The following is a 24,901-nucleotide window of genomic DNA, read 5'->3' on the forward strand; positions in this document are numbered from 1 at the left end:
GCCTAGTGGTTGTGTTAGGGGAGAGGAATGTCAAATTTGGCTCCTGCCCTTCCCCGGGGGCTGGAGACTGAAATCTTTATATCAGTTAAGTGCGGGGCGACTTGGGTTCCAGGATCCCCGAGTCCGGGGGGCCCGAGGACAGCGGAGCTGGAGACCCGGGCTCCTGGGTCCCGGCCCCTGAGTGTCTAGCGCTCCTCTCGTCCGCGGCCCTGGCTCCTGTCCTCACTTCCTTCCCTTTTTGGCTCCTGCTCGCGGAGCGGGCGGACGTGGGGGGAGCGGAAAGGGCGGGAGGGCCCGGGAGTCTGGCGAGGGGGTGGGGTACAAGGGGGTGCGGAAAAGCCAGGGAAGGGACTCGGTCCGGGAACTTGATCAGGGGCCGGAGACCTACGGGAACAGCGGCCCGGGACCCTTGCTGCCCCCACCCCTCCTGAGCAGGTCAGAGCCAGAGCACCCTGTGACCCTGCCCGTTCCCGTACTCGTGACCCCCTCATCCCCAAAATGCAAGGCCCCCCATATTCCACCCCTGTATCCCTCCTTCCCTCCCGCCCAGCCTCCCTTCAGGACTCCCATCCGGTTACCTAGAACCCACCCGCTTACCTCCCCTCCGGATCCCCCGCGTCCACCTGACTCTCCACCTGACCCCTCCTGTCTCTCCCCAGGAGCCCCCATGGCCCGACCCCGCTGATTCCTTCACTCGGCCATGCTCCCGCGGCCCCTGCGGCTGTTTTGGGACACGAGCCCCCCCGGGGGAGTCGTGCTGAGCAGCTTCCGGAGTCGAGACCCCGAAGAGGGTGGGGGCCCAGGTGGCCGGGGCGTGGGCGGGGGGCAGGAGGAGGAGGAGGAGGAGGAGGAAGAAGAAGACGACGAGGTGAGACGCGGGAGGTGGGAGGTAGGGGGCGTGTATATTTCTGAGACTCTCCACCTTTCGGTGTCTGTGTCCCTTCATCTCTTCCTGCCTCAGCTACTTCCGCGCCTCTCGCTGGTGTCTGCCTGTCTCCCCGCTGCGGGGAGTCCCGGCGTTTCTGTGGTTCTGTGCCGCAGTGTGACTCAGGACCTGCCCGCAGGAACCTGCCCTGTTCCTGCCAGGAGCGTCTGGCTGGCTGTCCTGCGGGTCTCTGGCCCTCTCCGCCTGTGCCCGAGTGTGCCCGTCTCTCTGGGCTTGGTGTCTAGGTCCCTGTCTCCCTCCCTGTTTTTGTTTGGCGGGGAGGGGTTTGTTTCCACAGTAACCCGCTCCTCTGATTCCGGGATTGGGGAGGGAACCCTTTGACTTCGTGACCCCTCCCCCCTCTCCTGCCGGGCTCTCGGTGGAGGCGCGAAGCCAAGGTTCTTGGACCTTGGAGGGACCATCCCGGGCTGAGTGGCGGGTGGTCACCTGCTTTTCTCCGGGACTAATGGCGGTGGCCAGGAGTATGACTGGGGCCTCGGGAGGCGCCAAAAGTTGGATTTGAGGCCCCGAGGCTTTGGACTCCTGGGTCCAGAGTCTGGGTGAGGGCTGGGTGACTAGCAGGGCTGGTTTTTCGGGATCGGTTGGGGGAGGGGCTGGGTCACATGACACTCTGAGTCTTTCCCCCACATCATCCCCACTTCCCCTTCTTCCTGTACTGGGATCAGAGCCGCCACCTCGAGGGGGGTCTCCAGGGCTGAGGGACCCGGGGAAAGGGGGCTAAGGGGAAGGACTAACTCTTTGGGCTTGGTCAGTTCCTGCGGGGGAGGGCGGAGCATGCGGCTGTGCCTGTGACTGAGGTTTCAGCTTCTCAAGGTCTCTGCCTCAGGCTTTCTGCCTCTCTCGCTTCCCGTCTCCTACCCTTTGTACCTTGATTCTCCGCTGTTCTGGGGTTCAGCTCTGGGGGGAAGGGGCTACAGCGGTCTCCAGGACCAGGGTTCCTGCATTCCATCCAGCCCCCCACGGCAAACCCCTAGACTCCACCGGGCCCTGAGGCGGCTTGCGGGGGGCTGTCTGGGCCCCAGTGGGGGAGACCTGGGGTCACCAGTTCCCCCCACCCCTCGTACTCGCTGGTACTGTCCCCCGCCGCAACAGGTGAGGGGTACAGAGGGAGGAGTAGGGCCTGGGGCTGAGGGTTGGGCAGTGGGGTATGGTGGGGAACTGTCTGACCTCCCCTTCCTTGCTCCTCCAGGCCCCTGTGTCTGTCTGGGACGAGGAGGAGGATGGTGCCACCTTTACTGTCACAAGTCGCCAGTATCGGTCTGTTGATCCCTTGGTGAGATCATAACTTTGACTTCACACCTCTGACCCTCCACCTCCCAGTTCCCCTTCCTCCGGCCAACTTTCTGGCCAGAGTGCCAGGTTGGAAGTTTGCAGACTGCACTCTGCTGTGTGACTTAGGTCAAGTCTTTTGCCCTCTCTGAATCTTAATACAGTGAGCCTGGATCATCTCCTAGGTCTGGGATTTCCCCCAGATATCTAGGGGCAGAGTTGAAAAAAGGGTCAGTGACTGGCCCTCTGTCTCCCCCAGGCCCCGAGGCCTCCCCCGCGTTCCTTCCGGAGGCTCCGAGCTGGCACTCTGGAGGCCCTGGTCAGACACCTGCTGGACACCCGGACATCAGGGACTGACGTGACCTTCACGGCAGCCTTCCTGGCTACTCACCGGGCCTTCACCTCCACGCCTGCCCTGCTAGGGCTTATGGCTGACAGGTCAGGGTCATAAGGGGCCAAGGGTCATTGACATGTCTGGACTTTCTAAAGCCGGAATATCCCGCCCAAATAGTCAAAGCCACTAGCATTTTGGAAAAAATGGACAGATAGAATCTCTTCCACTCCCCAGGCTGGAAGCCCTTGAATCTCATCCTACTGATGAGCTAGAGAGGACAAAAGGGTGAGTGACCCCTGATTCTTAACCTCACAGTTCCCTCCGCCCAGGCTGCAGCCTGACATCTGACCCCTGGCGGATTCCACTTCTCCCAGGGTAGCCATCTCTGTACTGTCAACCTGGCTGGCCTCTCACCCTGAGGATTTTGGCTCTGAGGTCAAGGGTCAGATTGACCGGCTTGAGAGCTTCTTGCTTCGGACAGGGTATGCAGCAGGGGAGGGTGTTGGGGGGGGCGGCGCTGACCTCATCCGCAACCTCCGGTCCCGGGTGGACCCCCAGACCCCCGAACTTCCTAAGCCCCTGGCCCTCCCCGGCGATCCCCCTGCTGACCCCACGGATGTCCTGGTGTTCCTCGCTGACCACTTGGCCGAACAGCTGACCCTGCTAGATGCGGTGAGACCTTGACCTCTGACCCCCCTGCCCCCTGCCCCCTACTAACCTGTCCCTGACTCCAGATCCTTAGCGTGCTTCCAATCCTTCCTGATCCAGCTCCCAGTCTCCTTCGCCCACCCAGTTTTGACCTTGCCCCCTTTCCTCTTGATTGTTGCCCTTCAAACCCTGTGCCCCTCTGGTTCCTTGGCCACCTGAGATCCTCACACCCCCGATATTGGAAGGCTGACCTCACTTGACTACAAACTTTAACCTCTAACCTCTGCCCCACAGGAGCTATTTCTCAATCTGGTCCCCTCTCAGTGCCTGGGGGGCCTGTGGGGTCACAGAGACCGGCCAGGACATTCCCACCTCTGCCCGTCTGTCCGGGCTACTGTCATACAGTTCAACAAGGTGGCAGGGGCAGTGGTCAGCTCTGTCCTGGGGGCTACCTCAACCGGAGAGGGGCCTGGGGAGGTGACCATACGGCCACTCCGTCCCCCCCAGAGGGCCCGACTGCTGGAGAAGTGGATCCGTGTGGCAGAGGTAAGAGAGAGGCTCGGCCCTACTAGGGACTGTGGTGTGGAAAGAGGCCCACAGCTGCGGCCCCCTCTTGTGAACCCCACAGGAGTGCCGTCTGCTCCGAAACTTCTCTTCAGTGTATGCTGTGGTGTCGGCCCTGCAATCCAGCCCCATCCACAGGCTTCGGGCAGCCTGGGGGGAAGCAGCCAGGTGGGGAGGATGGGGCACTGGAGTCGGGTAAGGGCTGGGAGGGGGGCAACTGAGCCAGGCCCCTCCTCAAGACCACTGCCTCCTGCTCCCCAGGGACAGCCTCAGAGTCTTTTCCAGCCTCTGCCAGATTTTCTCCGAGGAGGATAATTATTCCCAGAGCCGGGAGCTCCTCCTGCAGGTGAGGCCTGTTCCCAGCATTCCCAGACATCCCCCCCACCCCCCCACCCCCACCCCCATGTCTCCTTGTTCTGTCACCACCAGGAGGTGAAGCTGCAGCCTTCTCTGGAGCCAAATTCCAAGAAGTCCCCGAGGTCTGGCTCCCGGGGTGGGGTGAGTGACTAGTTGGGGGTGGAAGCAGTCTGAGGGATGGAAGAGGAGGCACAGCAGCGTGAGGAGAATTCAACTTGTTCTCTGAGGCAATGGGATAGGAAAGTGCGGAGAGATGGAGGGCCCTTGGATCAATGGCAGGGGTGACTGACTCTTACCTCTGATCTCAGGGTGTGGTCCCATACCTTGGCACCTTCTTGAAGGACCTTGTGATGCTGGACGCAGCCTCCAAGGATGAGCTGGAGGTCAGTGTGTGTGTGTGTGTGTGTGTGTGTGTGTGTGTGTGTGTGTGTGTGTGTGTGTGTGTGTGTGTGTGTGCGCATTGCGATAATGGAATGAGTAGGCCTCAGGGTCAGACAGACCTCCTTCCAGAAGGGGCTGCAAGGCAGAAGCACTGCCAGGACTCTGTTACTTCGGCAAGTTTGTTTAACCTCCTTGTGCCTTAGTGATTTGTAAATGGGAAACTAGTGACGTCTCTACATCAACCTTTTATTATGAGAGTTAAATGAATTAACGTTTGGCGAGTGCTCAGAACATGCCTGAGATGTAAGCATATATAGTTTGCTAAATAAATCAATACTGGGAATTTGGGCAAGTTCCTTATCTTTTCTGAGCTCTAATTTTCTCAACTGTAAAGTGGACACAATTTTGACCCATGATGTTCTATTTAAAGGGTAAGGTAGGGGTCTTGGGGCATGATGGATGAGAGGGGGAGGAGGGGGAGGGCCAGAGGAGTCAGAGAGGCTGAGAGAAGTGAGTGTTTGGGAGAGGGGATGTTCTCTCTGTGGCAGGGTTGGGACCCTCACCCCATCCCCTTTATCCTTGCAGAACGGATACATCAATTTTGACAAGCGGAGGAAGGTGAGGGGAGCATTTGGGCTGGATGCTAGCTGTCCCTAGCTACATCCCAGGAAGGGGAGAGGAGGGCAGAGTCAGGGGTTCCTGAATTTTGGCGCCTGCAGTCTGTGGGCTCCTTCCTAGGAGTTTGCTGTCCTTTCTGAGCTGAGGCAGCTCCAGAACAAATGTCGTGGCTATGACCTCCGACCTGACCCCGATATCCAGCGGTGGCTACAGGGGCTCCGGCCACTGACAGAGGCCCAGAGGTGACTGGCTGGGTGCGGTTGGGACTCCAGGGCTCAGGCTGGGCATGGGGGTCAGTATGTCATGCACTGACCTCTGCCCATTGCCCCCATCCCCAGCCATCAGGTGTCCTGTGAGGTGGAGCCATCCAGTAGCAGTGACCCTCCTGCCCCGCGGGTGCTTCGGCCAACGCTTGTCATCTCGCAGTGGACAGAGTGAGGGAGTCAGTGGTTGGAGGGTGGTCTCTTGGGGACTTGTCCTTCTCCCTCTGACCTTCCCAATGTCCTGCCACTCCAGGGTGCTGGGTTCTGTTGGAGGTCCCACACCCCTTGTCTCCTGGGACTGGCCGAATGTGGGGGCAGAGGAGGTGCCTGCAACCCCCGCTCCACTGCTGACCCGGCTGGCCCAGGTGAGCTCCGCTCCTGACCTCTGACCTCAACACTGACCCTGACTTCGCGAATCCTTCTTCCTTGACCTCCCTGCCTTCGTGCCAGTTCCCTGTGTCGTTTGTCCCCAGCACATGAAGTGGCCGTCTGTCTCATCTCTGGACTCCGCCCTGGAAAGCACTCCAGCCCTGCAGAGTCCCGCTGACCCCAGCCACCTCTCTCCCCCAGCTTCCTCCCCGAGGCCTTCTCGAGGTCACCGCCGCTCAGCCTCCTGTGGCTCCCCGCTCAGTGGGGGTGCAGAAGGGGCCTCCAGGGGGCCTGGATATGGGGGAGGGGGGCCTGGGCCAGGGGCCTCTGATTGCCGCATCATCCGAGTCCAGATGGAGCTGGGGGAAGACGGCAGTGTCTACAAGAGCATCTTGGTGAGGGAGCTGTGGGCTGGGAGGTGGGGTGAAGGATGGTGCCCCGAGGGACTAGAGATAGATGATGTCTTAGATGTCAATAGCCAAATGGGAGGATGATTTTACTTTTTTTTTTTTTTTTTTTTTGCGGTACGCGGGCCTCTCACTGCTGTGGCCTCTCCCGTTGCGGAGCACAGGCTCCGGACGCGCAGGCTCAGCAGCCATGGCTCACGGGTCTAGCCGCTCCGCGGCATGTGGGATCTTCCCGGACCGGGGCATGAACTCGTGTCCCCTGCATCGGCAGGTGGACTCTCAACCACTGCACCACCAGGGAAGCCCTGTTTTTACTTTTAATTGACCTTTGGTTTTAGCAACCATGTTTTCTTTTTTTTTGCGGTACGTGGGCCCCTCATTGTCGTGGCCTCTACCGCTGCGGAGCACAGGCTCTGGACACGCAGGCTTCACAGCCATGGCTCACAGGCCCAGCCGCTCCGCGGCATGTGGGATCTTCCCACACCGGGGCACGAACCCGCATCCCCTGCATCAGCAGGCGGACTCTCAACCACTGCGCCACCAGGGAAGCCCAGCGACCATGTTTTCTTTTGAAGGTTACTTTGCTGGTGCACCTTGAACTTTGGGTGGCTGTATTAGATTTTCAGAACCAATAGCTGTTTCCCCACAGGAAGCAGGAAGCAGCCCAGCAACTATGTGGGCTGGCGGATGGAGTACAGGGAGCCACCATGTTGGGTTTCCCTCTTCGCTTGAAAGTTTGGGTGCGGGTAACCTTTTCTGGTTGGGATTACTGGCTAGGGTTGGAAAAATGGAAAGCACAGGTCATCATGGCCAACTGATTGCTCTTTTGGTCTACTGTCCTGCCAGGTGACAAGCCAGGACAAGGCTCCAAGTGTCATCAGTCGTGTCCTTAAGAAAAACAATCGTGATTCTGCGGTGGCTTCAGAGTATGAGCTAGTGCAGCTGCTCCCAGGGGAGCGAGGTCAGAGGCTGGGAGGGCAGACTCTGGAGGAGAGTGCGTCCACATCCGGGGGGTTGTGCGGGGAATGACTGTGTTTGTGTTTGACACCCTTTCTGAACCTACAGAGCTGACCATCCCCCCCTCGGCTAACGTCTTCTACGCTATGGATGGAGCTTCACTCGATTTCCTCCTGCGGCAGCGGCGACGGCCCTCCACTGCTACACTGGGCCGTGCCAGTGGCCCTTCTGCCTCGGGAACTCCCCCAAGTGAGGGAGGAGGGGGTTCTTTTCCCAGGATCAAGGCCAAAGGGAGGAAGATTGCCCGAGCACTGTTCTGAGGACGAAGCCCTGTTGGCTCCTAGAACTCATGGTGGCCGTGCCAGATGTGGGGAGCCATCCTGAATGGTGGCAGTTGCCGCACTGGGGAAAAATCCAGAAGGATGGCCAACCACCCTGGGGCAGTGAAGCGCCACTGGTTTACCAGCCAGCCGAGATCCAGCCCTATGGGAACTGGTAATCTTGGTACCCAAGACGGATACCTGTGTATAGCTTCCCACTTTCCATGAATGCAGCACACAGCTAGTGCTGGGAAAAGGATCCGTTTCTGATTCCTGGCCACATCCTAACATGCTAAGGGCCAAGGAAAGGCCTGGAAGTAGGGGGAAAGGAAAAGCCTAGAGGCTCTGAGCCCCAGGGGAAGGGAATGGTAAGAAAAAGGTTCTAGTAGGAGTTCCTCTTCCTAGTCTGGGGGTTCCTGTCACTGTGACAACACTAATAAACCAAAACACTACCTGAACTCTACTCCCGTCCTTGCAGTGTGTACGAACTAGCTGCTTGGAGTGGGGGTGGGGAGTTGGCTGAAGGTAGACACCGTGGAAAAAGAGGGGCCCAATGTTCTCTATCCATGAAGAGCTGGAAGCAAGGACTTGGTGGAAACGGTTTCCTCAGAATGGTTTGTTCCTCCCCAGCAACCTCGCCATCCCTGGTCCCTTTATTTGCTCTTACATTTTTCTCCTCAGTTGCTACAAACCCATGTCAAGTACTAGCCATCCCAATTAAAGTGATCAGCATGAAGAACACCCCTGACTCTGAATTTGTAAGAAACAATTTTAGGACAAAGAAATGGAAGAACAACTTTGTGGACAATGTACAAACTGGGAGACCTTACATATTACAATGCATTATGTGCTGGGGCTTGAAATCAGTTTAAGCTACACTCAAATTCTAGGAAGAAAGAGACTAAAAAGAACTAATGTGCCAGGGCTATTTTGAGAATGACAAGAAATCATAGCAAAGGAGGGTCACCATGTTTCATTCTGGGGTCAGAGAATTGTGAGTTCTTCAATAAACTCACTTTCCCTGAAATTATTGTGTTGTAAATGCCCTTTTCATGTTTCCAACCAAGATATGGAAGAGTTAAGGGTTCCACATACAGGCAAGAATTAGGTTTGAGACATTTCGGATTTTAGTCTCAAGAAAGAAGGATTACTCTGCCACACAGAGATTCCAGTGCAAGGATCTGGACCTGAGAGAGTAATGCAAGTGATAAACATATAAGGTGGAAGGGACCAGGAGAATGGATGGAGACAATTATAACAGAAGCGACTGGTCAGAAAACGGCCAGGTATTTTCACATTTTATTAGCTACAGTATAGACCCTAGAGCTGCCTCATTTGCTCCCCTCCCCCGCCCCCAGGACAGGGTCAGACCTTCCCAGGAGCCCCTGCTTTTGCTGCCTGGGCCCGCTGGAACTCCTGCTGCAGCTGAGCAAGGGTCTCTCTCTGTTGCTCTGACTGCCGCTCTAGGTCCCGGAGCTGGGATTCGTATCGCTTACTGAGGAAAGGCAAAAAAGCAAGTAAGGAGAAGTTACTGAGACTTACTGTTGAGGGTGCTGAAGGCAAGAAGAAGATTGGTGGAAAACTTGAGATCTAAGGGGAGGATGGAGGAGAGGAGTTACAAGGGAAGGGTTGGAGGAACTGGACAATTGGGGGATACTCTGGAGAGCGACTCTACGATGGTTCCTCAACACCTTTTTCCCAACGCGTCAGGTACATCACGGGGCGTGGAATAAAGACTCACATCTCAGCCGTGATGTAGTCCAGCCTTTTCCCCACTGTGGCCCGAGCTTCCCCCAGCTCCTGTTTGACCAGCACGGGACCCAGAAGTTTAAAGACCACATTGGATCCATCCAGCAGGGCCAGTTCCTGATGGAGGGGTGGCACATACATGATCAGAATTACTGCCAGGACAGATCCCTCCTCACCCCACAAATCCCAGTCTCTCACCTCCTTCACGATATTATTTTCTGTTAGTTGTGCCTCTAGTTTCTGCCTCCCTGACATGGATTTACTCAAGTCTGGTGGGTGGGAGGAAAGACTTTATTAGAGACATCACATGCGCCACCCGACCCCCAAAATCCTGATGAGAAAAAGATGCAATTGAGGAAGTAGGCCAAGGACGGAGCGGCGAGTCAGTGGATGGGAAGAGTATAGAGGTGGGGATGGACCCGCACGCTGGGGCCGGGAGTAGGGGGGTGGGGTGGGGGCAGTGCAGAACACATGGTCTGGGTATGGCTTTGGGTTTTGAGGGAATTGGGGCGAGGCCACACCGACCCTGCTCCCTTACCCTTCTGTAGCTGTTGATATTTCTCCACTTCTCCCTGTAGCTTCTTCTGGATTAGCTCAGCCATGGCGGGGACGAAAGCCTGCGGGGAGCGGGAGGGGGGCGCTGGGTCTCACACTCTGGAAGGTACCCGAGCTCCCTTTTCTGGCCTGCGGAAATGACAGCTCTCCTGACAGGCAGCCTCTCGGAACACCGCAGTCTCTCCGGATCCGGAATATCTGCTTCACCCCTGCCCCAAGGGGTGGCGGGCGAAACAGGACCCCAAACCCCTCAACCGAATCCCTGACCCACTCACGTTCTCCCGTCAGTATTGGTAAACCCGGAAGTAAACAACGAATGCCGGGAAAAGACGGCGCCGGAAGCTTTCGTCTGGTGCATGCCGGGAAATGTAGTTCTAACATGTTTAATGAGCGGCTTTCCGCTGAAAAGACTGGATTTGGAAGGTTTTAGGCAAGATGGGGAAACCAAGCTGGTAAAAGAAACTGCACGGTTGCTTGGGTCCCGGCCCCGGACAGCCTCTCTTTCATTACTCGGGCATAAGCTGCTGCACGGGAGGGCGGGGCCAAGGCCCGCGGAGGCCCTCAGTGGCGAGCGCGCCCTCAGTCAAGATGGCGCCTAGAAGACTTCAGACCTGGGGCGGCGCTGATTGGATGAGGGTCGGAGAACTTCCGGGAGTTCTCCATCCGATTATGGGACAGCTGAGAAGAGTTTGCACGTGTATCGTGGTTCGAGTGGACTAGATGGAGACGGTCCCCAAGCTGGGCAATAATGTCACGCCCAAGAAAGACAAACTTCAGGGCAAGAAGAAGGTAGAGACCTCCTTGGGGTGGAAGGGAAGTTTTTAGCTGCGGGGTTGGAGGGGCGGGGCGAGGGGCAGCGCACTATCGGGTATCCTGATCTGCCGGCAGAAACCGCGGCGATACTGGGAGGAAGAGACCACTCAGACTGCTGCCGGAGCCTCTCCAGGTCCACCTCGTAAACGGAAGAGGAATCGAGAGTTCCGCCCCCAGAAGCCAAAGAACACTCACAGCACAAAGAAGTCTCGGATCTCCAAGAAGCCCCAGGTCCCGAAGAAACCCCGGGAACGGAGGAGTCCAGGGCCTCAGCGGAGCTTGTCTGGGGTGAGCCTGGGACCTGATAGGGTGGCAAGGCAAGTCGCCTTGTGCTTGAGGGTACGAGAGTTGGGGTCAACCTGAGCCTGTTTCCTAATTGCCTCCTCCTTGCCCCAGGCCCAGGACCCATTTACAGGCCCCGCCCCCGTCCCTGTGGAGGTGGTTCAGAAGTTCTGTCGCATTGACAAATCCAAAAAGGTGAGGACCAGTCGGAGAGTGGGGAGGGGTTGCAGGCAGGGGGTGTCTGGGTGAGTTGGATGGAGGCGGGGCCAGGTGGCTCTCCTGTGACCCCCATATCCCTTGGTTCTTCTCCCACTCCTTCTCCACCAACGATGTTGTAGCTGCCACGTTCTGAGACCAAAATCCGGAGCCGACTTGAGGCGGCTGAAGCTCAAGAAGAGGAAATAAGTGTCAAAGCTGCTCGTTCTGAGCTGCTGCTTGCTGAGGAACCTGGGTGAGTGGACCCTAATGTGGGCCTCCCCAGCGCCTGCTTTATGGGGCTCTCATTTTTCATATTTATGTTGGTACACCCACTTCATATTAGGAAGCCTTAATTCATCCCTGATGCTCACTTGCAGGTTTCTGGAAGGAGAGGATGGGGAGGACACGGCAAAGATATGCCAGGCTGACATCGTGGAGGCTGTGGACATTGCAAGTGCAGCCAAAGTGAGCCTGAGGATGGAAAAAGGGTCAATGGGTTGATGGATGCAGAGTAAGATGGGAGTGGGGACTAGAAGAAAAAATTACCAAAGGGAGCCAATTATTTCTTTTTTTTCTTTTCTTTTTTTTCTAGCATTTTGACTTGAACTTGAGGCAGTTTGGACCCTACAGGCTTAATTACTCTCGAACTGGGAGGTAAGGAATTCCAGTTACTTCAGTCTTGCTCATCTCAGCCATACCAGTGTGTGTCTGGGTTGTTGATGTGGGGAGGGTCTTGTGATTTGCTTGCATGTGAGGGTGCGCGTGTATGGCAGCATCTCTGCTCTCACCTGGAGAGAAGGAGCTGGCGTGGGGCAGACGTCTGAGCCCAGGTGTCCCCCTGAACTGACACCCTGCCTGTCCTCCAACTCCAACAGACACTTGGCTTTTGGAGGGCGCCGGGGTCATGTGGCCGCCCTTGATTGGGTGACAAAGAAGCTCATGTGCGAGATCAACGTCATGGAGGCAGTGCGGGACATCCGGTCAGTGGCCTCGGTTAGCAGCGGTGGGGCTGAGACAGCCCATCCCTGATCGAATGACAGCCAGTGACTCCCTTTCACGTTGTACTGTTACTCCGCTCCTCCCAGGTTTCTGCATTCGGAGGCACTGCTTGCTGTCGCCCAGAACCGCTGGCTTCACATTTACGACAACCAGGGCATCGAGCTCCATTGCATCCGCCGCTGTGACCGCATCACGCAACTTGAGTTCCTGCCTTTCCACTTTCTCCTGGCCACAGCTGTGAGTGGCTGCGGAGCACAGGGACTGGGTGGCAGGCCCTGAGAAGACTGACCATCCTCCCCTGGGGCCCCAGTAGAGGAAGGACAGAGGACAATCAGGACTCATTTTCTCTCTCTCTCTCTTAGTCAGAGACAGGGTTTCTGACCTACCTGGACGTGTCAGTGGGAAAGATTGTGGCAGCTCTGAATGCTCGGGCTGGACGGCTCAACGTCATGACTCAGAACCCTTACAACGCCGTCATCCATCTGGGACACAGCAATGGTCAGTCCCTGGGTGAACTTTGAGCCTGACCATCCTGTCCTACTTTTCCTTTCTTTTCTTTTTTTTTTTTTCAGCTTGAGGGATCTTAGTTCTCCGACCAGGGATCGAACCTGGGCCCTTGGCATTGAAAACTCTGAGTATTAACCACTGGACCGCCAGGGAATGCCCCTGCTTTTCTTCTATATTTGCTTTTAACGGGTCCCTTCAGGTTGCTTCTCTGCTTCCCTCTCTTGTTACTTCTTGGCCTTGAGTCCCCATCTTTCCCAGGGTTAATCACCTCGGCGCCCTTTTAGTAACTAAAGTTCTCCTCTGATGCCTAGGGACTGTGTCTTTATGGAGCCCAGCCATGAAGGAGCCACTGGCAAAGATTCTCTGTCACCGTGGTGGGGTCCGGGCTGTGGCAGTAGATTCTACAGGCACGTAAGTCACTTGTTTGGGCCTGAGGTGCTGGGGGGTGAGGGGCGGTGTGTGTGTCACAGCTCAGCAGAAAGGAGAGGAGGGGCACAGACGCTGCAGCCAAGCTGCTTGGGTTTAAATCCTGGTGTTATTCCTGACCAGCCATGTCAGCGAGCATTCTAGGTGACCTCGGTGTACCACACATTGTCCTCACCCTGAGACTGGGGATATGAGTGTCTCGCTCAAGGGCCAGAAGACTTTTTCTGTAAAGAGCCTGATAGTAAGTATTTTAGGCTTGTTGGCAATGGGGCATATCTGAGTGATTTATGTAGGTCCTTAAATAACAAGAGGAAACACAGGATTGCAAATTTTTAAGCAATGAACTTAGAAAAATAATTGAGCACAATATTTTTGTAATACAGGTCTACTCATGGGAAGAGTTGGATTCCTGTTTTTGAGAATAACATTTGGTTTAATTGAGGTTGAAAGTTAGTGTCCCAAATCATCCAACCCAATTGCAAATGTTTATCTACAGATGCCGATCTGTGGAGAGATTTTGGTACTTGAAATTTGGTACTCTCAAGTGAGATGCTTTACGTGGTGTCAGTCTTGACCACAATACCGTGCTGTCTTAGCACAAAAAGCAGCCACAGAACAAGTAACTGAATGAGTGTGACTGTGTCCCAATAAATCTTTATTTGTAGATGCTGACATTGGAGTTTTCAAATAATTTTCATGTTTCAAAATATATTTCTTTTGATTTTTTTTCCCAACCACTTAAAAATGTAAAAACCATTCTTTACAGTTTGTGGGCTATACAGAAATAGGTGGTGCGCTGGCTTTGTTGGCTCATGGGCCATAGTTTGCCAAGCCTGGGGCTTAGCTTAGAAAACTGTTGTAGGCGGGAACGCGAGTTAAGGCCTATAGAGTTGATCATGGTGCCTGGTGGGTAGGGAGCGCTGTATTTCATCATCTTTGTCAAAGACGATTGTCCTCTTTAGGTCTGGCTGGTGATGTGAAGGGTTGGGGGTGGCAGGTCTGCTTTGAATTTCCGCCTCACGACCGCTGTGAAGTCCTGACTGCTTTTCCCCTCCAGGGTCCCTCCAAGGTCTGTTTCTCGCCATTCTCAGTGTCTCACAGTTTCTAGCCTCCAGTTCTTCCTCCTTCTTGTGTGTCCTGGGTGTTGATGTCAGAATACTCTTTCCCACATGGCTTTCCTCCTTTTACACCATTGTTCAGGAATCTTCTACATTAAGTATTAACTCCATAACCTTACTTTTAAGTTGTTTGATAGAAAATCAGGAAGAAGAAAAGCCCAGTGGCTACCAACTTATGAAAGCCTGCCAGATGCTCACGCCTCCTGGGCCCCCCATAGTTGTGTCTCTGTGGACAGGTGGTTTGCTTCTGCCCTGTTTACTCCATGTCTGTGCCAGTCTGGTGCTAGGACTGTCAGGGGGCCTGTCCTGAGGTTTTCTGCCTTCTGTGGGCCACTGGACCTGAGCTGGACTTGGCCTTCCCCAGGCTGCCTGGGTCAGCTACTCCTGTGCTCAGGGCTCCATCAGTTCCTTCACGGAGGTTTGGTCAACAGCCTGACACCAGACGGCTCTGGTCCTTGGTCTTAGGCCCACCCCGGCTTAGCTCTGGTCCTCCTCAGGGGTGCCTCAGACCAGCCACAGGGGCTCCAGAGATGAGACTGACTGTCGTCCTCAGCTGGCTTTCTGGAAGCTTGCATTAGGATTGGATTGGACTCGCAAAGCTGAAGTGTTTCTTGCAAGTTCAGTAGCGTGGTAGTGTGGCCTTGGAGACCCGTCTGGCCACTGGGTGGGCATTTGCACAGGGGATCCCAGAGCTGGGTGTGTTTGGGGCAGGAGCCAGCGTGTGCTCCTCAGTTGTTGGCTCAGTGAAGGGTGTGACCCTGTGTCCCAGGAGCCCTCCATAAGTCCTGGTTTGTGCTGATGGCCTCTCCCTCCTGCCTTTCCACTTTCTCCTGGCCAGTGGAGCTGGGCCCTGATTGTCTTGTCAGGACAAGTATCCAGCTGGGCCTCTCTTCGGCCCCATCACAGGCCAAGTCTCTGCTCAAGTAGGAACTCCTTAGTGTCTTCCTCCTGGGTTCACAGCCAAGGCTAAGAGGAGGGTCTTTGGCTTCTGGCAAACATACATCCCCTGGCCTGGCTGGTCTCCCTTCAGCCTCCCTGAGGAGCAACTTGAACATCAATAGAAACTCCAACCTCTGCAAGTAAATGACTTGCATGGTACATGCTTCCTTGAGAGGATTTGGTCACCAACCTTGCCCACCCTCCTTCCAGGGAAGGGGGCGGGGCAGAGCCCTCTAGTGCATCACTTCCTTGCTTCCTAAGGAGGTTTTTTCAGGTCCATGCAGCCTCCATCTTGTGGCCTGTCATTGCCGGAGAGCAGCTTTGGGAACTATCTCCCGTCCGACCTTCAGGAGCCCCTGCAATTTGTCCCCTCCTGGCCTTCCTGGCCATATTTCCCACCAGCCTGGAAAACAAACCCCTGCTTCCATCTCCCTGTCTCCATGCTCTGATGTTAATTCATTTGTACCTGCTTATACATGCATCTCTGTTTTTTGTGCTTTCTTGAGAATTACCTAGAATGGCTCAAATCCCACGAAGCCCTCCCTGACCACTGCTGTGAGCCCTTCCCGCTGCTTACCGATGGGCTGCCTGTCTATGTGGTGGGACCTCACACCTGGGTGTAGATTGTCGTGTGTGTCCTCCCTTTCATTCACATGTCATGAGTGGGTAAGAGCACAGACACTAAAGACACAGGTCTGACTTGAATTCTAGCTCTACCACTCACCCTGATTTCCTTTCTCTGAGCTAGTTTCAGTTTCTTCTCTGTAAAAGGGAAATGAAAATAGTACAGCCGCCTCACTGAGAAGAGGTGCGTGGAGTGTGTGGTGTGATGGTAGTGATTACTGTCATTATTGGTCTTCTTCTCTTCAACCAGACCTGATGCCTGGACTTGGCCACGGGCCTGCCCAGTAAGCTCATACTATGGATTAACCAGCCCCCCTTGCCCCCAGGCACATGGCCACCTCTGGCCTGGACCACCAGCTGAAGATCTTTGACTTGCGAGGGACGTTCCAGCCTCTGAGCGCTCGGACCCTGCCCCAGGGAGCGGGGCACCTGGCCTTCTCCCAGCGGGGACTGCTGGCTGCAGGAACGGGCGATGTGGTCAACATATGGGCAGGACAGGGCAAGGCCAGCCCCCCGTCCCTGGAGCAGCCCTACCTCACCCACCGGCTCTCAGGCCACGTGCATGGCCTTCAGTTCTGCCCCTTTGAAGATGTGCTGGGAGTGGGGCACAGCGGGGGCATCACCAGCATGCTGGTCCCTGGTGAGTGGGCAGGGCTGGGGCTCTTAAGTGGATGACCTTGGGATGGAAGCTGGAGTGGGCCTGACCCTGAGACAGCTGGGGGCCAGGGGCTTGCTCAGGCTGGAGTAGGTTCCTGTTTACAGTTCTGTGTTCCCTCCTCCCTCCAGGGGCTGCTGAGCCCAACTTCGACGGCCTGGAGAGTAACCCATACAGGAGCCGGAAGCAGCGCCAGGAGTGGGAGGTGAAGGCCCTACTGGAGAAGGTGAGGAAGTGTCTGCGTGTGGTGTGGGGCCGGGGGTCTTGGGAAGAGTGGGCTTCAGCGGCATCTCTTGGGTGTCACCCTCCTGTGGCTCCTTACGCATTCCTGTCCCTCTGTGACACACCCAGGTACCTGCAGAGCTCATCTGTCTGGACCCACGAGCCCTGGCAGAGGTTGATGTCATCTCTCTGGAGCAGGAAAAGAAGGAACGGCTTGAGAGGCTGGTACGGAGCAGGCCCCCGAGGGCCCGGGCCTTCCTCACCCCCACATCCTGTCCCCACCATGTCCTCATAAGTGCAGTTCCCTGCCTTGGAAGTCTGTTTCAGGTTTCACTCCTGTCCCCTCCCTCAGGGCTACGATCCCGACACCAAGCCTCCCTTCCAGCCAAAGCCAAAGCAGAAGGGCCGCAGCTCCACAGCAAGTCTGGTGAAGAGGAAGAGGAAGGTCATGGATGAGGAACACAGGGTAAGTGAGCACTGGGGGATGGGCCGGGTGGCCTGTGGGCTATGCCCTCCTGCCACTTCTCACCTCGCCTTTTCTCCCCACCCCAGGACAAAGTCCGGCAGAGCTTGGAGCAGCAGCCGCAGAAGCAAGAGAAGGCCAAGCCCATGGGGGCCCGGCCATCTGCCCTGGACAGATTTGTGCGCTGAGCCAGGCTCCAGGGGTTCCTGGGAACGACATTCTCTCCCCAAGAGCACCTGTGGGGAATGACCTGTTCCCTGGAATGAGGAGGGAGCAGTGAGCCCCCTCCCCCACAGGGGGTGGAAAGCTGACTCCTGGGGGTTGGGGGAGAGGGCTTGGTATTAAACAGGAAGGTGGGTTTTTGGATAACATGTCTGGATCATCCTGTGGACCTGTTCCCTTCCCACATCCGGCCTGGGGCTGCTCTCAGACACGAGAGGTCGTGGTGTCTTGCTTCTACCCTCACCCCTATCTTGTGGTCGCTGTGGCTTTAGTCTGGCTCTCTAGGGCCTTCCTCCAGGGAGAGGCTGTCCTCCCTCTCCCACATCCCTGGAGATGTCCTTTCCATCCAGCAGGCTCTGGTAGCCTTCAGGTTCCCCAGGTTTGTGATCTGAGACTCCTGGTGAGGACCACACTGTACTCGAAGAGGAAAAGAGACAAGTTTATTGAGGGGCTTGTGCCCCTCCGCTGCCGTGGCTGGAGAGAACAACCCAGCATGTGCGGCTCTTCCTGATGACCATCTTTGGGGCTGGCAGGCAAGGCAGCCCCCTAGGTGTGTCCTGTATCCCTCAGTCTTCAGTGACAGACTGCGCATCTGGTGTAGGGCAACCAATCAGTTGCAGCCAGCTAGAGCCCCTGCCTTGGGCCCGGGAGAGAGAAGGTGGTGAGGGGGCTGGTTGGACTCTCAGCTCCTCACCCCTCTCCTGGGCGCTCACGGCCTCTCAGCTGTGAAGCCAGGCTATTACCCGGCATCGGAGGATGCCGAGGACTCCCTGGAGCCAGGAGCAGAAGGGTACAGTTCTTTCCCCGTCAGAGCCACCCACCAGCTTCCAGGCTTCCTGCATCTCCCAGGGGTCCAGCTTGTGGGATGTCAGCAGGAATTTCCCATAGCAGCACCGATCCAGGGGGTAGTGGGTGGCACCAGCCAGCTTGACACAGTGGGTTGGGGCGAGGCCTCCTCGTCGGGCACTTAACCCCACAAAGACATCCTCCAGTGGCAGAAGGGGTGCCCGGCTGGCTACCTTCAGTATGAGCTGCACAGCAGAAGCCGATAGCACATACCCCGTGCCTGAGGCATAGGGGGGAAAGGGGCCCCAGGTGGGAGGCCACTGTTTCTCTGATATCTGGTGCTTGCCCCCTGGTGTCCGAGAGGGGTGCACCCGCCAATGCACACGGCCCAGGTACAAGAGAGGCACAGGCTGGCTCGCCAAGGTGGGGCCTCCTTCCCACTTTTCATCTCCAACTTTCGCCTTTCTCGGGGGCCCCATGCCCCTTTCCCATTGCTCCCAGCGGCCTCCTCGCCGGACCAGCTCTGATACCAGTTCGGGGACATTGACGAACACATCATCATCAGTCTTGAGGATGTAGCGGGCCACGGGGCAGTGTTTGTCGGCCCAGTTCAGCCCGCTGAGGGTCTTGAGAGTGAGGTTGCGGTAGGAATCCTGGAAAGCCGCCAGCATTATGTCCCCCTGGGCCGCTGACTCCCGCGCCAGGTCGTTCCCGCGCGAGCCCCAGCTGGGTTCTCCCAGCAGAAAGACAGTCTGCACCCTGAGCCCTCGGGCCTCGCGCAGCCGGCCCCACGAGGCCCGAATGGCGTTTCTCTGGTTCAGGTTATCCGGGGCCGTGCACACCAGGATTAGCAGGAAGGGCGGGGGGCCGGGACCGCCGCACGCCTCCTCGTTGGGGATCAGGAGGCGGGGCAGGGTCAGGGGCGGCCCGGGCGAGGCCGGGCCTGGGAGCAGGGAGGCTAGCGAGATGCTCAGCAGCTCCTCCCCGATGCCCGAGGGCCCAAAGAGCGTCCAGACAATCACGAGCAGCAGGGCGGCCAGGAGAAGGCGCCGGAAGAGGCTGAGGCGCATGGTGCGGCGCAGTCAGAGGGGACCTGGAGGGAAAGATGGAACGCGGTTAGAGGGCGGAGAGTGCAGCTCTAGGACACTTCGGTCCCTAACCGGTCACGCCAGGGCTGGGGCGGGCGGAGGGCACGGCCTGTGCCAGCGCCCTACGGTGCCGGCGCGGGAGGCGGCGCGGCGGGGCCCATGGCTGCAGCTGAAGGGAGGTTACCTTGTCGGCTCGGCCGCCGAGGCCTGCCTCCATGGCCGGCGGGTTTCCGCTTCAACAGTCACCTCTTCCGTCCGCGGAAGCGTCCTAGCCCCGCCCCTCTCGCTGGGAGGGCGTGGCGTGCGCGCCCCCGGGAACCCTGTCAGAAGCTTCGCAGCCGCGCGGCAAGCAGAATGCAGAGGGAACTGTGGTGTACAAGTGGGGTCTTCCCCGAAACTGGGCAAGAATGGAATTGGACCCGCGGGCCTCGGGCACAGCGGGCGAACGCTGTGCAGCCGGAACGGCAGCGGCTCCCTGGCAACAATGCGCCCCACCCCCCCTGCCGCTCAGCTCTTCCGGGTCACCAAAATCAGCATCTCCCCCCAACTCTCAGAAACCTAGGGTGGTAAAGACCTGGAAATACTCGCCTAAGCGGCAACCGGCTAGGCTCAACTACCTACACAAGCCTCAACACCCTGCAAGACAATAGGGAGCCTAGTCTTGAAAATCGTGAGGGCTCCTCCTCGAGGATGAGCGTGTTGGTTGCCCCTTCTCCCACCCACCTGGAGAGCAGGGCACCACTAAGTAAAATGTTGCTTCCCGCAGTGGGGAGTGGCAACAGCATAGCTTTAACCAAGACCAAGGACACTGTCTGGGCAGCTGAGTGGGGAAATCAGGCAGGAGGGAAAATGACCAACAGGCCCCAGTGTGAGAACATGTTCCCTATTAGTGTCTCCAGAAAAATGCAAAGAACCATGAAGAAGGAAGCCATAACTGTATAAACTATTTATTAACAGACAACGCCCACAAATTTATTTCTTCTTGGACACACCCACGGTGCGGCCACGGCGGCCTGTGGTCTTGGTGTGCTGGCCTCGTACACGAAGTCTGCAGGTGAGAAAAGAGAAGGGTTACAGGTCTTACACCATACAAACGTCTGGAAAAAGACAGAGCATGAGAATTCCCTGGGAGTCTAGGGACAGGCAGAGATGAACCCCCGCCCCACTCACCCCCAGAAGTGGCGGAGCCCTCGGTGGGCCCTAATCTTCTTCAGTCGCTCCAGGTCTTCACGGAGCTTGTTGTCCAGACCGTTGGCCAGGACCTGGATACAGAGGAGATGGTGAGGTATGCTTGTTCTACCCCCTGGCCTATGACCAATTCTAACTGGACACCCTGCTTTTCTCTAATCTCCCCCATCTTAATACACACCTGGCTGTATTTTCCATCCTTCACGTCCTTCTGTCTGTTTAAGAACCAATCTGGGATCTTGTATTGGCGTGGATTCTGCATAATGGTGATCACACGTTCCACCTGGCAGGCAGGACAAGGGTCAGGTCCAGATGGTCTCCCCGCCCCCTCCCCATAGGCCCAATCCCCAGCCCCTCTTCCTTGTCCTCACCTCATCCTCAGTGAGCTCTCCTGCCCTCTTGGTGAGGTCGATGTCTGCTTTCCTCAACACCACATGAGCATATCTTCGCCCCACACCCTGAGGAAAGGTTTCAGAGTCGGATGAGTCTGATTTTTTGGGTTTCCTTTATAGACCCATGATTCAAAAAGCACAGAAAGGTAGGTCCTAAAATAACCTAATGCCTTATACTTTTCCAGATACAAAGCCTAATCATTAAAAGAGAAAAAGTTTTGTTCAGAGGCAGGGCTGGACCAGAGAACTTGGGGCATATACCCCTTGAAAGCAGAATCTTTTTTCCCCACTTGCCCAGCATACGGACATAGTGTAAATGCTGCTGTTCAGACAATACAGCAGCATCCAAGAAAGGCACCTCCTCATTTCTGCATCGTGGAGAATGAAGCTGATGCCCCTCAGAGCTGATGTAGCACCAAGGCAGCAAGATTAGGGTATTTTGAATTAATAGGGTTGATTAAGGGGTAGGAATGTCAGTTGCTCACGATGTCTAAGGGCGACAGGCCATGATCCTTTGGGCAGGTCACTGCACGATCAAAATAAACAAACACTTAAATCAGTGGCATCATATCACCACCACCACTGGTACTCCTTGCCACCTGAATTCACAAGCCAAATTGACTTGGATAGTGAAGGACTGTGTGCTGGGTTGAACAGTGTCCCACCAAATATATGTCCATCCAGAACCTCAAAACGTTACTTTATTTTGAAATATAGTTTGTTAAAATGAGGTCATACTGGATTAAATCCAATGACTGGTGTTTTTATCAAAGGAGAGGACACAGACACAGAGGGAAGAAGGCATGTGATAAGAGGCGAGACACTAGAGTGATGCAGCTGTAACACAAAGAAACCAAGGATGTTTGGCATCCAGAACTGAGAGATTAAGTTTCTGTTGTTTGAAGCCAACAAGTCTGTGTTACAAGGGCCCCAGGAAACTGAAATAGATGGCATTTCCTTTCTGTAAGAAAGTGAGCAGGAAGTCAAATTACCAGATTGATTTGGAAGAGACTAGGATCTTAAGTCTCTCTCAAACTTTCTCTTCCTTCTATTTTTTTTTTTTTTGTGGTACGCGGGCTTCTCACTATTGTGGCCTCTCCTGTTGCGGAGCACAGGCTCCGGACGTGCAGGCTCAGCGGCCATGGCTCACGGGCCCAGCCACTCCGCAGCATGTGGGATCTTCCCGGACTGGGGCACGAACCTGTGTCCCCTGCATCGGCAGGCGGACTCTCAACCACTGCGCCACCAGGGAAGCCCCTCCTTCTACTTTTAAGTGTTTAAAACTTTCCATTAATAAGTTTTTTTTTTTTTTCCATTAACAAGTTTTTAAAAAAGTTGCTGTCAAGCTAAGATTTTTGAAAGCCCTATTTAGATACTGGCTTGCCAACCTCCTAAGTTAGACCCACAGATCCCCTTTACTCTGCCCCAAGCAGACCACCCTTATTCTCTCCATCCAGAAGAGTACACTACAGAAAATCATCACTTTCTCATCTTTGTAGCTCAAGGGCCTGGACCATATAACAGAAGAGTTGATACTAACTTCATACTCGTCTCTGAAACCCAGTCATTGTGACCAATTCCAACCCCCCTCCATGTTTCCAAACAATCTGCAGACAACAGTTATCATCCTGATTTAGAGAAAGAGCAGAACAACCAGCCTTAAGGAATATTCATAGCCAAAGTGGACAAATGGAAACAAAACAACAAAGGGATCATGCCACAGAATAACCTTGCAGGTGTGTATTACCTCTCAGCAAATACCCTCTTCTGCTTGTGCCAACTTCAATACTTCACCTTTCCCTGGCCAATTAACCTTGCTCCTCTAACTACATTTTTTTGAGGAACCCCTCCTTATACTCAACCTCCCCCCGGCAACTTTCTTCCAATTTCTAAGTATTACCCTGCCCTACATTCCAGATCATTAACAAAAGACCACCTGCAAAGGTGGTGGAGCAACAGGGCTCCCATACACTTCTGGTAGAAAGTGTAAATTGATACGACCACTTTGGAAAACTGTTTAGCAATATTTACTAAAGCTAAACATATACATGCCCTATATACCTACCAGAAATGTAAATGGATGTTCTTTAAGAATGTATATGTACATGTACTAGAACATTTGTAATAGCACTATATGTAATAGCTAAAAACTGCCCCCCCCCCAAAGACCACCTGCAAGCTTCAGTTGTCTCACCAGAGGAAGAGCCAGCAAAGGCTGACTTTCCACACAATTAGCAACGGCCCTAGTACCTGTCTATATCTAATCTTTCCTAGTGATAAGTAGGGCATCAAGTTAATAAAAAGATTTATCAAAATACTCATTAAGTATCGGAAACTGCTTTGGTTAAACTGTTTTAAGCTGACTACAAAGGTTGACACATACTTAAGCTAACAAATAACAAACTAATTTCAAAGAGGCAGAGGAAGGGTTTAACAAAAGTATCCTACTAACCATGCTCATCTTTTATTTTCACTATCTCACCTACAGCCTTTAAAAAGGGAACAGGCAACCTCACAGATACAGTGGGCTCAGTTCCAGACCATGCCAAACAGTGAATATTGCAATAAAGGGAGCTACACAATATATTTTGGTTTCCCAGCACATGTAAAAGTTATGTAATCTATTAAGGGAGCCAATAGCTTTATGTCTCAAAAAACCCCATACATACCTTAATTAAAAGATACTTTATTACTATAAAGTGGTAACCATCACCTGAGTCTTCATCAAGTCTAAATATTTTTGCAATAGTAACACCAAAGGCCGCTGATCACAGATCACCATTAACAAACACAGTAATGAAAACGTTTGAAATCTTGCAAGAATTACCAAAATGTGACAGAGACACCAAGTGAGCAAATGCTATTGAAAACTGACTTCCTTGAGACAGGGCTGCCACAAAAAACACATTATTGCTAAGCACGATAAAATGAGGTAAGCCTGTACTGTATTCCACACTGCCTTACTAGTTTCACAGAACAGAAGGCAGCAGTCTTCTTATGTACCATTTAAGTATGAAAGCTGTGCTCCTTGAATTACAGAATGAAAAAGTAAATGCGATGGATCTTATAAAGAAAAGCTTATGATATACTGTTTTAAATTAACAACCTATCTATAAAATACTTATAATGGTGTCCTGTCATGACATAGTGACACCTCCCATCTCCCAACTTAGAATCTCTCAGCATTTCTACTCACCCTTCAAAATGTACAATAATCCAATTCCTAGGATATACACATTTCCCAGGAAGAGTTGCTGTTACGATGCACTGGGGGAGAGCGGCAGAAACCAAATCTAGCACGGACCTTACAAGCTGATTGATGGCTGATGGTCCAGGAAGTTTTTAGTGAATTCAGGTAGACAACCAAACCCATTCTCCATCCCCTAGGTGAAATACATTGGCTTGACCTGAGACTGTTCTTTGGCTTTTATCACTTACCTTTTCGGGCAAATATTGTTACGGGGTTAAGGGAACTAGTTGCACTCTTAACTATTCTTTTTTTACCCAGCAGATGTGGTGATCTGGTTGGGACTTCCTCCACCTTGCCTTAACGAAAGCTCAATTGTTAACAACCCAAGTTTCACTTACAACCCAAGTAGTCCTTACCCTACTTTACCTTAATTGCAGTGATGGCAAAGGCAATTTTCCGCCGCCCATCGATGTTGGTGTTGAGTACTCGCAAAATGTGCTGGAACTTCTCGGGGATTACTAGAGACTGACAGAGATTCGGGGAGAAATTAGACACCGTGAACTACTATTAAACTGTAACCTCAAACACGAGCGTTAAGCTTGTCACACAGAGAGCAAGAAGCCCCCGTCAGGTTTTCACGACACAACAAACTCCTCAGTCCTGCAGACAGCAGGAGCATCAAGTGTTCAGGCTTGGAAAAACGCAACCTCCGGGAGGAAGCACGTCTCCTGCCCGTTCCCAAAGTACACTCTGAGTGGCGGAGGCCGGAGGGCCCCACTCACGCCCAAGCCTTTCCAGCGCCCGCGGAATGACTTCCTCCGGCCCCACTCCCCAGAACTGGATGTCTTTAGTCGTCCTTTTCCAGGGGTGCGATCCAAGGCTCCACACAGAAAGTTGCAGGCCCCCAGAGTAGGACATTTTCGGCCCCCTGACAGCAGACCTTCCTTGCCCCGGTTCCGATGTCGCCAGATCCCCGTACCGATTCCAGTCTTACCATGGCGGCGGCCCCAGCGGCGGCGTGCAGGCCTCCAGTGGAAGAGAGAGCGGAAGTG

General features: G+C 54.6%; 5 protein-coding genes across 6 annotated transcripts; 2 read left to right on the forward strand and 3 right to left on the reverse strand.

The window, feature by feature from the left end:
- The first annotated feature begins 311 nt into the window (after positions 1-311).
- Positions 312-8,452, forward strand: RGL2 (ral guanine nucleotide dissociation stimulator like 2). The gene is made up of 18 exons (XM_079934276.1): positions 312-435; positions 660-868; positions 2,136-2,219; positions 2,475-2,653; positions 2,784-2,834; positions 2,924-3,221; positions 3,492-3,743; positions 3,826-3,929; positions 4,023-4,107; positions 4,191-4,259; positions 4,427-4,501; positions 5,085-5,117; positions 5,238-5,359; positions 5,456-5,551; positions 5,634-5,745; positions 5,854-6,144; positions 7,003-7,117; positions 7,222-8,452. The coding sequence occupies exons 2-18, from the start codon at positions 701-703 to the stop codon at positions 7,431-7,433; spliced, it is 2,346 nt and encodes a 781-aa protein (XP_079790402.1). The 5' UTR covers positions 312-435; positions 660-700; the 3' UTR covers positions 7,434-8,452.
- Positions 8,453-8,704: 252 nt separating this feature from the next.
- On the reverse strand, positions 8,705-10,129 carry PFDN6 (prefoldin subunit 6). The gene is made up of 5 exons (XM_079935746.1): positions 10,013-10,129; positions 9,721-9,799; positions 9,381-9,451; positions 9,175-9,299; positions 8,705-8,928 (listed from the first exon to the last, which is right to left on the reverse strand). Exons 2-5 carry the CDS (start codon positions 9,782-9,784, stop codon positions 8,799-8,801), a joined length of 390 nt encoding a protein of 129 aa, XP_079791872.1. The 5' UTR covers positions 9,785-9,799; positions 10,013-10,129; the 3' UTR covers positions 8,705-8,798.
- A 252-nt stretch (positions 10,130-10,381) lies between these two features.
- On the forward strand, positions 10,382-17,901 carry WDR46 (WD repeat domain 46). Of its 2 annotated transcripts, XM_079935743.1 has the most exons (15): positions 10,382-10,526; positions 10,626-10,838; positions 10,947-11,027; positions 11,171-11,283; positions 11,408-11,495; positions 11,623-11,684; positions 11,906-12,010; positions 12,116-12,266; positions 12,392-12,527; positions 12,848-12,947; positions 15,970-16,283; positions 16,430-16,524; positions 16,650-16,745; positions 16,873-16,986; positions 17,073-17,890. In XM_079935743.1, exons 1-15 carry the CDS (start codon positions 10,458-10,460, stop codon positions 17,169-17,171), a joined length of 1,836 nt encoding a protein of 611 aa, XP_079791869.1. In that variant the 5' UTR covers positions 10,382-10,457; the 3' UTR covers positions 17,172-17,890. The 2 variants fall into 2 exon arrangements, with proteins under 2 accessions (XP_079791869.1, XP_079791870.1); XM_079935744.1 differs by lacking the exon at positions 11,906-12,010 and having other exon boundaries at positions 17,073-17,901.
- A 21-nt stretch (positions 17,902-17,922) lies between these two features.
- B3GALT4 (beta-1,3-galactosyltransferase 4) lies at positions 17,923-19,337 on the reverse strand. The gene is made up of 2 exons (XM_079935745.1): positions 19,264-19,337; positions 17,923-19,084 (listed from the first exon to the last, which is right to left on the reverse strand). Exon 2 carries the CDS (start codon positions 19,059-19,061, stop codon positions 17,925-17,927), a length of 1,137 nt encoding a protein of 378 aa, XP_079791871.1. The 5' UTR covers positions 19,062-19,084; positions 19,264-19,337; the 3' UTR covers positions 17,923-17,924.
- A 673-nt stretch (positions 19,338-20,010) lies between these two features.
- RPS18 (ribosomal protein S18) lies at positions 20,011-24,900 on the reverse strand. Its single transcript, XM_079934582.1, has 6 exons — positions 24,844-24,900; positions 24,276-24,374; positions 20,639-20,725; positions 20,449-20,550; positions 20,250-20,341; positions 20,011-20,127 (listed from the first exon to the last, which is right to left on the reverse strand). The coding sequence occupies exons 1-6, from the start codon at positions 24,844-24,846 to the stop codon at positions 20,052-20,054; spliced, it is 459 nt and encodes a 152-aa protein (XP_079790708.1). The 5' UTR covers positions 24,847-24,900; the 3' UTR covers positions 20,011-20,051.
- Between the last annotated feature and the right edge of the window lies 1 nt (position 24,901).

This window comes from Stenella coeruleoalba (assembly GCF_951394435.1).
Source record: "Stenella coeruleoalba genome assembly, chromosome: 10".
In the NCBI taxonomy this organism is placed as follows: domain Eukaryota; kingdom Metazoa; phylum Chordata; class Mammalia; order Artiodactyla; family Delphinidae; genus Stenella; species Stenella coeruleoalba.

Excerpts from the sequence above, each read along its gene's own strand:
- RPS18 (XM_079934582.1), bottom strand. Across the intron at positions 20,342-20,448 it reads AGGATGGAAAATACAGCCAG|GTCCTGGCCAACGGTCTGGA; the intron begins GTGTGTATTAAG and ends CTCTGTATCCAG. Across the intron at positions 20,128-20,249 it reads GGGCTCCGCCACTTCTGGGG|ACTTCGTGTACGAGGCCAGC; the intron begins GTGAGTGGGGCG and ends TCTCACCTGCAG.
- WDR46 (XM_079935743.1), top strand. The coding sequence starts at position 10,458 with ATGGAGACGGTCCCCAAGCTGGGCAATAATGTCACGCCCAAGAAAGAC. Across the intron at positions 11,284-11,407 it reads CTGCTTGCTGAGGAACCTGG|GTTTCTGGAAGGAGAGGATG; the intron begins GTGAGTGGACCC and ends GCTCACTTGCAG. Across the intron at positions 11,685-11,905 it reads AATTACTCTCGAACTGGGAG|ACACTTGGCTTTTGGAGGGC; the intron begins GTAAGGAATTCC and ends CAACTCCAACAG.
- B3GALT4 (XM_079935745.1), bottom strand. The coding sequence starts at position 19,061 with ATGCGCCTCAGCCTCTTCCGGCGCCTTCTCCTGGCCGCCCTGCTGCTC.
- PFDN6 (XM_079935746.1), bottom strand. The coding sequence starts at position 9,784 with ATGGCTGAGCTAATCCAGAAGAAGCTACAGGGAGAAGTGGAGAAATAT. Across the intron at positions 9,452-9,720 it reads ATATCAACAGCTACAGAAGG|ACTTGAGTAAATCCATGTCA; the intron begins GTAAGGGAGCAG and ends CCCACCCACCAG. Across the intron at positions 8,929-9,174 it reads GACTACATCACGGCTGAGAT|TAAGCGATACGAATCCCAGC; the intron begins GTGAGTCTTTAT and ends GCCTTTCCTCAG.
- RGL2 (XM_079934276.1), top strand. The coding sequence starts at position 701 with ATGCTCCCGCGGCCCCTGCGGCTGTTTTGGGACACGAGCCCCCCCGGG. Across the intron at positions 3,744-3,825 it reads AGTGGATCCGTGTGGCAGAG|GAGTGCCGTCTGCTCCGAAA; the intron begins GTAAGAGAGAGG and ends TGAACCCCACAG. Across the intron at positions 5,360-5,455 it reads CCACTGACAGAGGCCCAGAG|CCATCAGGTGTCCTGTGAGG; the intron begins GTGACTGGCTGG and ends CCCCATCCCCAG.